Source organism: Setaria italica, chromosome III, assembly GCF_000263155.2.
Source record: "Setaria italica strain Yugu1 chromosome III, Setaria_italica_v2.0, whole genome shotgun sequence".
In the NCBI taxonomy this organism is placed as follows: domain Eukaryota; kingdom Viridiplantae; phylum Streptophyta; class Magnoliopsida; order Poales; family Poaceae; genus Setaria; species Setaria italica.
Window position 1 is genome coordinate 50,637,963 of NC_028452.1, and position 12,218 is coordinate 50,650,180.

Genomic DNA, 12,218 nt, shown 5'->3' on the forward strand with positions numbered 1-12,218 from the left:
AAACATTCTATTCCATCTTCATTCTATTCCCTCCCCTCCTCTCCCCCTCCCCGGCGGCGACGAAAGAGCGCGCGCCCCTTCCTTCCCGTCTCCCCGGCCCTTTCGCCGCCCCCCATCGAGTGCCGTCCGCGCCTAGTTCCGCCGGCGCGGAACGCGCCGCCTGCTCGCCCCACCGCGAAGGGGTTCGTCTCGTCCTACTCCTCGGCGCTCGTGAACGGGCGCGGGGAGGGGATCCGTCCGGGCTTGGATCGGCTTCTTCCCCACCTGGTAAGGAAACCCTAGCCACCTTGCTTGGTTGCTTGGGCGGATTGCGCGCGCCCTGTTCCGCAGGATCTTCCCTGTGCTGCGCGACCCGTGAGGGATCAATCCGAGAGTTTTCCTGCTCCAGTTCGCACAATTCGTTGCGAATTCCTTTTCTGCGAGGAGGGGGTACGGTTAGAAGCTGTCAAAGTTTGCGAATAAGTTGAATTTTGCTTTGGGGGTTCAGTTCGATCCCCACGGCTACACGTGCCAGCCCCATGTTTTGGAGGAGGTCGGGTCTAAAGCTGCCTGCTTTTTCTCTGCCGTGCTGGAGGTTACAAATTTATCTGATAGACTTGCTCTATGGGCTCGGATGTTACTAGTAGTTAGGTGCATTTTAGGAAGGCTGAAAGGATAAAGTTATACTTCACCGCAAAATATGCACCAATAAATTCTAGTTCTTCAGTGTAGCGTGCACAATTGTCCATACCTGTTGATCTGTTTTGTAGAAAATTACTTATTAATTCATCCACCTGGCATCCACCCATTCATTGGTTGATTAAAACTATTGTTTCACACCCATGTTTGGGAGGAGGTTGGGCAAAGCTGCGGGCTTGTTCACAAATTGTTCTTGTGCTGCAGCATTATCTGATATCTATGGACTTGCTCTGTGGATTAACTGGATCCCATGTATTTTTGGATCATTTATTCATTTGTAAAGCCATATTTGTGGTGTTTACATTAGTACATAGCCAACACAGCTTACACTGAGCAATATCCTTGCCTTACATGCTCCAGATGCATGCATCAACTTTGCCGCTCGCGACCCCGACCAGATCGGGCTTCGACCTTCCACCTCATCCGCTGTTTCGTTCTACGTTTTTTCCCTCTTGAAAGACCCCTCTGCGTTACTAGCTGATCGAGGAACGGTAGATTTTTGCCTGCCTAGACCTGCTAGTGGGTGGCCTCATGGATCAAACCTGTGATTTGGTGGCTGCTGATGGGATTTTTGTATTTGTTATAGCAATTCCCGGGGTTTGATTTCCTCGGCTCCTGTTTACTTCGGTGGAAATGATTTGTGAAACTTGCTCCTATATGTTTCTCGGTGAAAACACATACGGATCTTGTGCTGGATAGATTTTTTATTCGTGGCTTCTTTCCATTGCAGGATGAGTGAAGAGGATAAGACTGCTGCTGCTGCTGCTGAGCAGCCGAAGCGAGCCCCTAAGCTCAATGAAAGGATCCTCTCTTCTCTGTCCAGGAGATCAGTAGCTGCTCATCCATGGCATGATCTTGAGATCGGTGCGCGGCTTAACTATCCTTTTCAAGCGTTCCTAGCGCCTTGATCAAGCAAGCATATGCTAAATGAATTTGGTTATGCAGGTCCTGGGGCTCCTGCTGTCTTCAATGTTGTAAGTATCATCATTGCCTTCTGAACGTTTCACAAGTTATTAAATGCTTGAAGCTATAATGATATTTTTGTATCGCTTTCCGACCACTCAAGTCTCGCTCGCCTCATCTTTGTATCATGTCTAAATCAGACTGAAATGGTTGGCAACCACAATCTGCATGCAGCCGTCATACTCCGTTATTTACATTGAGTTTACCAAAGCTGTCACCGAATAAAGCCACTGTACCGTTAGTGTTGACGATTGTTTTAGTTAATTCTATCGTGTAAAAGTCAGTTTCCGCTCTTGATTGTCCTGTTAGCCTGTTAGTGCATTTAATTCTGTCATGCAAAAGGCGGATTCAGATCGCAATTTTGCCATAATGTTGACCATTTAGTTTAATCAATTTTGTCGTGCAAAAGGTGGGTTTAACTTGTGATTTCGCCGTAATGTTGAACAGTTAGTATAATTAATTCTGTCATGTAGAAGGCAGGTTTGACTCACGATTTTTCCCTTAGTGCTGAATAGTTATTATAACAATTATTTCTGTCACATAGAAATAATTAATTCTATGGCAATTTTTCCATTACTGTCGAATGATTAGTATAATTAATTCTGTTGTGTAAAAGGTGGATTTGAATTTTATCAAAATTAAAGCAGTAGAAACTGCCATTGTAGGAACTGAATGATTTCCTGATTTGTATTGGTACAATAAATCATCCACCCCCTTGTACGTGGAAGCAGTATTATGATATTGACAAAGAAAATCTACCTACCAAACAAGTAATGTGGATACTCTTTATCATTAACTGTTCCATCATAGAAGTAGATAGATGGATGGGACGGGTAGATTGTATGACTGCACAAATTTAAGGATATCTCACCCCAACCCTAAAAGTGTACAAGTCTATATCAATTCCTGTCAAGATGCCACCACGTTCTCACACGCCGTCAGCCATGTCGCAGCGGTCGGAGGCGGGTTCTCCGCCTACGGCGGGGGACGAAGAGGAGCAGCGGCTGCGGGCGGCGCTACGTCACCTGCAGGCGGAGGCGGGGGTGCTTGAGCGCTTGGTGTACAAGCACCGGAACCAGCACCGCGGCGCCGCCTACTTCCAGTACCTCCTCAAGGTGAGCGCCGCGTCTCCACATCCTCCTAAGGATACCAGGACAACCCCCACCCCGATGTTGGCGAGTGGCTCGCACTGACAGGAGATGTGTCCCCATGTGTCTGCGCATGCAGGTGAGGAGGGACCTGAAGCTGCTACTCGGCGCCGATCTCGCCCAGGTCCTCAACGCCGTGTTCCCCGTCCTCGCATCCCGCAAGCCGGCCAACACGATCCTCGTCCTGACCGAGTCAGTCTGCTTTTGCATTTGCGCTGCTTTCAAATTTCACTTGCTATTGTCGAAATAGTTGATCTGTTGTTACTTTGCTTTCTTCTGGATTCTGATGTAGGCAGACTAAGAAGAAACCTGGTGCGAACCACAGCCATCATGAGAGGCTTTTGGGTGTTGCTCGCTTGTTATCCCAGGTGTGTTTTGTGTTTGTGGAGCATTGATGCTCTTGTGATCATGACTTATCTGTAGCCTGGAAGAGAGATTTCATACTCTGCCCAACTTTGTATCATATCAAATCTCAGTGAAAAACTTCTCTATCCTGTGCAGATGGCTGAACCTGTCATGAAGGCAGCAATGTATCCTTTGTTTTCTGTTCTCATGTCCATTTGTTCTAGGCTTACCGATAAGTGAGTCATGCCTTACAATTGGCTTAGCCTCATAAAACAAAGCAGATATAAATTTCTACCCTACCTCTATGGTTGAAACATATACAAAGTTCCTTGACCTACACTACAGTCAGATAACATTTTTACTTGCTAGATCATTCTTCATCGATCTTTGTACCGCGGTGTTTTCTTTGCTTGCACGAATAAGGGTCCTGATCCAACAGGTGAGAGTTATAATTTCTTTCTCTTGAATTTCACCTTGGAACCACATGCTGACTGATATTGTTATTCTTTCTCTTTTCCTTACAAAAGCTTTTGCCGTAGCCTCTGACCCTCTGGTACTTGCTTCACAGATGTTACTTGATGTTGTTTTATTATATAATAAGGTTACAGATCTTACTGGTAGGAAGCAGGCTGTTAAGATTAGCATCGGTGGAGTGCAGGTCTGTTTTGCTTTCACACTAGCAATTATGTAATTTTGAATACCATGGAGAAACTCTATTGTCTAAGCCTGTGTTTTCACTCTCACACAAGCTGATCTTTCTGGAAGATATAATGATTTCACTGAATAACTTTGCCTCATTTCCCTTCGGTTATTCCCACAGGCTTTCAGAGAATACTACCCCTCTATGAATGATGCTTGTACAATTCTGGAGTGTGTATGGGTGAAAGATAAATTTCTTTTGCATGAAAAGATGAAAGATAGCTGTCAGGAAACACAAGTTGAGGATCAGAAGCCCTGTGGTCCTGAATCTTCAATCCAGTATGAGACGCTTCCACTCGTTAGTGAAGGTTGAAATGCTTTATTTTCTATTATTCATGATAAATATATGAAGATCCTGAATTCTTAGTTGCATTGTTTGATGCTTACTTTCTGAATGGGCACTGAGTTTGAATGGACATCAAGCACCTTAGTAACATCATTACATTGTGAAAAACATAGCTGAAATCAAATGTATAAAATTGAATTATTTAAGGATCATTTATCATGCTGCTTGTTCCCATGCTAGCTACCAAGGCACTTGAAACTAGCCCTGTTCATGGTCCGGTTTCCCAGGTTTCTTGTTTGTTTCTAAACCAAACCAGGAGGGAGCTTGCTGGTCTGGGTGGGGCTGGTTTTGTACTTGCTAGCTGGTGGGAAGTACCGCCGGTGCGGGCTGGGCTGGCTGGTTTGAACGGGTTTACGTTGGTTTAGTTCTGGAGACGTAGAGTGACCACACAATGCTGGTACTGCTAACTCTGCACGTGCCGAATTAATCAAGTACGTACTATTGGCTACACACAAGGAACGTACAAAATCGAAGCTATGTAAATATGTAATATCAGGTGTTTTTGACAAATATAATTTGTGAAGAAATTCCAAGTTATGAACATGGCTTTGAGCTCTCCAAAAACATCTGGGATTTCATTGCCTAGAATGGTACAAATTGTGTAGAAATTCTCTAAAATACATATGCCTGTGCAGGAAGACTAGGGCAGCTGCCTTACAACTGCAGCTATACACTAACATGAATAAAGAAAAAGCAAAAAAGAAATGCATTGGTCGAACAGCTCGTGATTAACATTAAAATGAGATCCAAGAAAACGTCAAACTGATAGACCAAGCCAGATGTTGCAGTCTTTGGTTTGGCAACACCATGAATTTTTGACATACTTGAATGAAAATATTATGCTTCCAAGTCAGTCGAATCTGAGGAAAACAGGGAAAAGAAATTTAGATAGCATAATTACTCTAAACTATTAAAGATAACAACAGGAAAGGCACAGAACAATAAAATGCTGACATACATTCTAACCTTCATCTACTGAGTTAGCAGCCGGTTTTTTCAAACCGATGAACAGGGCTACTTGAAACTGGCATTTTGGGTTATCCATCAATCTTTGGAAGTATGCCACATTAGAACTTTTTATTGGTGAACAGTTACCATTGAACATGTTGGCATGATTTATAGCGATATGGCCGATAGCATGCCTGACATGTCTGCAATACTAAGATCAGATAGCCTAGCTGAATGATAGCTAATAAGGTGCTGGTTTTCAATAACCAGGTTTTCCGTATTACAGCTATGATGCAACGCTTGATTAGTTCTTTAGATAATTGTAAGACACCTTTCAGGTTACCACTAGTAGTCAATTATTATTTAGGGAACCAAACACAAGTATAATTTTCAGTATCAAATTGTTTGTTACGCATTCATCTGAACAGGCTCGGTTCTTTTTTATCACTTCATTCAAAAGCATTCTTGTTAACTCCATTGCCCTATTTGTGGCCATTTTTTCAGATACACTAAACCTTGAAGAAACGAACCTGCCAGCCAAACAGGCAGACGCTGCTCTGGCTGAGCAACCGGACAAAATGAACCATTGCAGTGGTGCTGGAGGTTCTCAGAGTGGGAGGCAACTGGAAAAGGAAAGTGGTGCTTGTTCAGTTCCTGACACGCTTAATACTTGCATGCATTCAGTTCCACACTCGAACCTCAAGCATGAGACTAGGAAGAGAGTAGCATTCGTTGCTGTTGGAAATCCAAAGGTCCCTGGTGCAGCCTCAGAAACAAAATCATCAGAAGTAAACAAGAAGCAAAGACTAAACATGATTTCACACACCTCTGTAGAATCTGGACTCTACAACAAATTGCTGGATTATGAGAACGTCGAAAAATCCCTACTTTAACATCTTCGGAAATTCCCTCTTCTTTGTCAAGGGAAGAGCAACAGCTAAGAAAGTGCTATTGCAGCTTCTAGATAAGCAAAACCTAAAATGATTTGTACTGTAGCAAGACGAAGGTCACTATTAGCTTAGAGCTTCTGAACCAGACCTTTTCTATTGTTTCTAACCAAATTTCACGATGACCTGCAAGATTGTTTTTGTAGGGCTTGTGTACTACGGAGATATCCATGCTTGTTTCAATGTTCAGTACCACAGTTCATATAATTGAAAGTTTTGTTCGCACTAGCAGATTTCGGCTTCATATTTATATTCATTACGTGCTTTACTTGTGCGGTCTCAATTTGAAAACCTCATGTTAATTTGGGCTTCGGTTGGTCTTGTATTAGTGCCGGTGTAGCGGATCACGGATAGCGGGTGCTATAGCGAATGCTAAGTTCAAATAGTGGAATTCAAAAAATAGTCACAATTTTAGAGCATATATGAATGTTAATATCAAGTTTACTTATAAAAAAGTTAGCCATTACATTTCATGGTAAGAATCACAAATAAATAGATATAATTAAGATGTATGGATATATATTAACATTAAATTCACATATCAATAAATAAAAAAATTCATTTTTCATCCAGTAACTCTTCGTCATTACCTAAATAACCATTTTAAACATTATTATTACCATTTGATTTATATTCATATATCATAAATATAGCAAATAGTGGGCAATAACGAACGCTAGTAATGGTACGCTATCTACCGCTATAGCAAGCGCTATTGCGGATGCTACGAATGTTATTTAGTATCTTGCCTGTGCATGAAACTTCTGGTTTACATAGAATCCATAAAATATATAAATCAGTGTCTCAACACTAACCTATACTATAAAAACGAAACTAACCGTGCTTCAAACAAGAATAACTGCTGAGGCAAATATATCTTAAGATCTCGCTATTTCTATGTATGTTATTACAAGATCAGTGACAACAAGGAGCGCAAACAAATGTGCCTGCTACCCATCAAGGCAAGCTTGGAAGAGCAACTTTGTCCAAGGAAAGAAAGCTGACACGCCCATTATCCACATGGCAATATTTAAGAGGAATACCCCCAAAATTGTTTTCCACCATTTCCAATACAACCCTTGAGGGGGGCTTATTCCTGCACCGAAATGAACAATAATATCAATATTTTTTTAGGACTTTATGTCAAAGTTGTGATACTCCGGTACAAACATGGATCAACAGAGTATATGAGAGCAATGTATTATGTTATAAATTTTATTCATATGCTATCACCAAAGTCGATTTGAACTCTTTTTTCCTTACTTTCATGGACAGTGTATCTGCACTTCACAAAATTTCAGACTCTTAGCCTACTACATGCCTAGAATTAGCTATTTGTCTATCTTCAGGATAAAAGTTAGTGATAATGGAAAGAAAATGTGATAAGTTGCAATAAAACGGTCACAATGAGGATTAACTGAGAGTCCACTTGACATCACGAATATTCAATCAGCTTTGAGACTGAGCTATTCATTTCTTTGGTCCATATAGCTAACAGATGGGTAACAATTGCGAGTAAATCTACTAGAGCAATAAATTAATTAATGTGCATGCCGGAGCCTCCCTTGGTCTCCATGAAACTTGGTCCATGTGTGGCAGCCTGCCAGGGGCACTCACATGCATTTCAAACAAGAAGGTATTGCTAAAATCACATCAAATGCGCCACAGGGGGGAAATCCTTTCATGTTTACAGAAAAATAGCTCAGTAATTCAAGTAGTCTAAATGATGATGGACACTATATCTACACGAAAATACTGGGAGACCAACAGAAGATGAACTTTGGAAGATGAAACTATAATTGACCGGATAAAAGGAACATTACCTTAACAGACATAAGAGGAAACTAGGGGTTCCTGGGGAAGATTTTTTAAACTTGCTGTTAGGCAAATACACTTCAAAGGATGGAGATATCCCATCAATGTGCATTTCCTTCAGCAACATGGTTATATCACTGCAGGTACCATCGACTCTATTGAAGCTCTGATCAGTGTGAACCACACTCGTGGGAGGAACAGTAGTGTCACAAGTACCACTATTCTTCATTGTCCAGGGAACACCATATCGTCCAACAATATAACCAAGCGATTTCAAGTGCTTATAAGCTTGGAAGGCATCCCAGGAGCACCCATATTTTCCTCCAGCGATTTTTTCATAGATGCCTTCTATTCCTATCGTTTTATCCTTGTCATTGAGACGAATCAAGGCGCCTCTTTCAACCAAGAACCTGCATGGTTTCAACAAGCCAGAAATCAATGACACGGAATTCATTATTCATGCATAATCGATTAACAAATGGCTCAGAGGTTTAAGCAGCGATGAGTTTATGCTGGCCTACTGGATGCAAAGCACACCATGGCTAAAGGGCCAGTACAATAATATACCACGAGGAACCTGACATACAATGCGCAGCTACGGCATTCAATCGAACAGGTGGCGTACCCGATCTCCTCGATGTTGTAGCACAGCTTGCCGCCCCGGGTGACGCCGGTGGTCAGTCACAGCTTGCCCTTGCTCTCCACCACCTCCACGGCACCGGCCTCCTCCACCCACCGCGCGCGCGACACCACATTCCTGCGCCCACCACCGCAGAACCCATCGAGCGGGCGGGTCACACTTACACAGATCCAGCCAGCACAAACTGCTCATGCAGAGCAACCGCAAGCAAAGCACTCACCTGAACTGGACCCTCGAGGAGGCGGACGGAGCTACGTCGAGGAAGGGGTTGAGCTGCTGCTCCTCGCCATCATCGTTTCCCGCGGCGGCGCCACCCCCTGGAGCGCGGCTCATTCGGTGGCGGTTAAGGATGGCAACAGGGTGGGTTCGGATCGGGTGGAGTTTCTGGGCATCCAAAACCGAAACCCGAACCTAAAACTCAAATCCGAACCGAAAACAGTTTCGGGTGAAAATCCATCCCCGAAACTGAAATCTGCGGATACATGAAACCCTACGAATTAATCGAAAATCGAAAATGAACAGTACAGAACGGTATAACATTAGCAAACTAGCAATACAACACCAAGTTTACAATTCTTAAACGCCGACAACCGGGGTCGAAAATGTAGGGATGGTCCGAAGTTGTGAAAACGGCCGCCGGACCCGTTTTGGGCCAAGAATACGTGTGCTATAGGTCACGTGAGCCCGAATACGGACACGCCAACAAAAGGGGTTGAAAACGGGGGGATGGTCCGAAGTTGTGAAAATGGCCGCCGGACCCGTTTTGGGCCAAGAATACGTGTGCTATAGGTCACGTGAGCCCGAATACGGACACGCCGACAACCGGGGTTGAAAACGTGGGGATGGTCCAAAGTTGTGAAAATGGCCGCCAGACCCGTTTTGGACCAAGAATACGTGTGCTATAGGTCACGTGAGCCCGAATACGGACAGGCCGACAACCGGGGTCGAAAACGTGGGGATGGTCCGAAGTTGTGAAAATGGCCGCCGGACCCGTTTTGGGCCAAGAATATGTGTGATATAGGTCACGTGAGCCCGAATACGGACACGCCGACAACCGGTGTTGAAAACGTGGGTGATCGTCCGAAGTCGTGAAAATGGCCTCCGAACCCGTTTTTGGCCAAGAATACGTGTGCTATAGGTCACGTGAGCCCGAATACGGACACGCCGACAACCGTGGTTGAAAATGTGGGGATGGTCTGAAGTTGTGAAAATGGACGCCGGACCCATTTTGGGCCAAGAATACATGTGCTATAGGTCACGTGAGCCCGAATACGGACATGCCGACAACCGAGGTCGAAAACGTGGGTGATCGTCCGAAGCCGTGAAAATGGCCTCCGGACCCGTTTTGGGCCAAGAATACGTGTGCTATAGGTCACGTGAGCCCGAATACGACACGCCGATCAACCGGGGTTGAAAACGTGGGGGATGGTCCAAAGTTGTGAAAATGGCCGCCAGACCCGTTTTGGACCAAGAATACGTGTGCTATAGGTCACGTGAGCCCGAATACGGACACGCCGACAACCGGGGTCGAAAACGTGGGGATGGTCCGAAGTTGTGAAAATGGCCGCCGGACCCGTTTTGGGCCAAGAATATGTGTGATATAGGTCACGTGAGCCCGAATACGGACACGCCGACAACCGGTGTTGAAAACGTGGGTGATCGTCCGAAGTCGTGAAAATGGCCTCCGAACCCGTTTTTGGCCAAGAATACGTGTGCTATAGGTCACGTGAGCTCGAATACGGACACGCCGACAACCGGGGTCGAAAACGTGGGGATGGTTCGAAGTTGTGAAAATTGCCGCCGGACCCGTTTTGGGCCAAGAATATGTGTGATATAGGTCACGTGAGCCCGAATACGGACATGCCGACAACCGGGGTCGAAAACATGGGTGATCGTCCGAAGCCGTGAAAATGGCCTCCGAACCCGTTTTGGGTCAAGAATACGTGTGCTATAGGTCACGTGAGCCCGAGTACGGACACGCCGACAACCGGGGTTAAAAACGTGGGGATGGTCCGAAGTTGTGAAAATGGCCGCCGGACCCATTTTGGGCCAAGAATACCGGTGCTATAGGTCACGTGAGCCCGAATACGGACACGCCGACAACCGAGGTCGAAAACGTGGGTGATCGTCCGAAGCCGTGAAAATGGCCTCCGGACCCGTTTTGGGCCAAGAATACGTGTGCTATAGGTCACGTGAGCCCGAATACGGACACGCCGACAACCGGGGTCGAAAACGTGGGGATAGACCCAAGTTGTGAAAATGGCCGCCGGACCCGTTTTGGGGCAAGAATACGTGTGATATAGGTCACGTGAGCCCGAATACGGACACGCCGACAACCGAGGTCGAAAACGTGGGTGATCGTCCGAAGCCGTGAAAATGGCCTCCGGACCCATTTTGGGCCAAGAATATGTGTGCTATAGGTCACGTGAGCCCGAATACGGACACGCCGACAACCGGGGATGAAAACGTGGGGATGGTCCGAAGTTGTGAAAATGGCCGCCGGACCCGTTTTGGGCCAAGAATACGTGTGCTATAGGTCACGTGAGCTCGAATACGGACACGCCGACAACCGGGGTCGAAATCGTGGGGATGGTCCGAAGTTGTGAAAATGGCCGCTCGACCCATTTTGGGCCAAGAATACGTGTGATATAGGTCAAGTGAGCCCGAATACGGACACGCCGACAACCGGGGTCGAAAATGTGGGGATGGTCCGAAGTTGTGAAAATGGCCGCCGGACCCGTTTTGGGCCAAGAATACGTGTGCTATAAGTCATGTGAGCCCGAATACGGACACGCCGACAAAAGGGGTTGAAAACGTGGGGATGGTCCGAAGTTATGAAAATGGCCGCCGGACCCGTAATGGGCCAAGAATACGTGTGCTATAGGTCACGTGAGCCCGAATACGGACACGCCGACAACCGGGGTCGAAAACGTGGGGATGGTGCAAAGTTGTGAAAATGGCCGCCGGACCCGTTTAGGGCCAAGAATACATGTGCTATAGGTCACGTGAGCCCGAATACGGACCCGCCGACAACCGGGGTTGAAAACGTGGGGATGGTCCGAAGTTGTGAAAATGGCTGCCGGATCTGTTTTGGGCCAAGAATACGTGTGCTATAGGTCACGTGAGCTCGAATACGGACACGCCGACAACCGGGGTCGAAAACGTGGGGGATGGTCCGAAGTTGTGAAAATTGCCGCCGGACCCGTTTTGGGCTAAGAATATGTGTGATATAGGTCACGTGAGCCCGAATACGGACACGCCGACAACCGTGGTCGAAAACGTGGGTGATCGTCCGAAGCCGTGAAAATGGCCTCCGAACCCGTTTTGGGCCAAGAATACGTGTGCTATAGGTCACGTGAGCCCGAGTACGGACACGCCGACAACCGGGGTTGAAAACGTGGGGATGGTCCGAAGTTGTGAAAATGGCCGCCGCACCCATTTTGGGCCAAGAATACGTGTGCTATAGGTCACGTGAGCCCGAATACGGACACGCCGACAACCGGGGTTCAAAACGTGGGGATGGTCCGAAGTTGTGGAAATGGCCGCCGGACCCGTTTTGGGCCAAGAATACGTGTGCTATAGGTCACGTGAGCCCGAATACGGACACGCCGACAACCGGGGTCGAAATCGTGGGGATGGTCCGAAGTTGTGAAAATGGCCGCCGGACCCTTTTGGGGCCAAGAAATCGT

General features: G+C 46.1%; 1 protein-coding gene and 1 pseudogene across 2 annotated transcripts; one reads left to right on the forward strand and one right to left on the reverse strand.

The window, feature by feature from the left end:
• On the forward strand, nucleotides 1-6,302 carry LOC101764850. Of its 2 annotated transcripts, XM_004963298.3 has the most exons (11): nucleotides 1-267; nucleotides 1,409-1,542; nucleotides 1,624-1,652; nucleotides 2,595-2,756; nucleotides 2,869-2,981; nucleotides 3,082-3,157; nucleotides 3,291-3,319; nucleotides 3,480-3,573; nucleotides 3,703-3,792; nucleotides 3,955-4,141; nucleotides 5,632-6,302. In XM_004963298.3, exons 2-11 carry the CDS (start codon nucleotides 1,410-1,412, stop codon nucleotides 6,018-6,020), a joined length of 1,302 nt encoding a protein of 433 aa, XP_004963355.1. In that variant the 5' UTR covers nucleotides 1-267; nucleotide 1,409; the 3' UTR covers nucleotides 6,021-6,302. The 2 variants fall into 2 exon arrangements, with proteins under 2 accessions (XP_004963355.1, XP_014660463.1); XM_014804977.1 differs by lacking the exon at nucleotides 1-267 and having other exon boundaries at nucleotides 2,584-2,756.
• Nucleotides 6,303-6,409: 107 nt separating this feature from the next.
• LOC101769733 lies at nucleotides 6,410-8,899 on the reverse strand (annotated as a pseudogene).
• Nucleotides 8,900-12,218: the final 3,319 nt, after the last annotated feature.

Excerpts from the sequence above, each read along its gene's own strand:
- LOC101764850 (XM_004963298.3), top strand. The coding sequence starts at position 1,410 with ATGAGTGAAGAGGATAAGACTGCTGCTGCTGCTGCTGAGCAGCCGAAG. Across the intron at positions 3,320-3,479 it reads CCTGTCATGAAGGCAGCAAT|TCAGATAACATTTTTACTTG; the intron begins GTATCCTTTGTT and ends CCTACACTACAG. Across the intron at positions 3,793-3,954 it reads TTAGCATCGGTGGAGTGCAG|GCTTTCAGAGAATACTACCC; the intron begins GTCTGTTTTGCT and ends TTATTCCCACAG.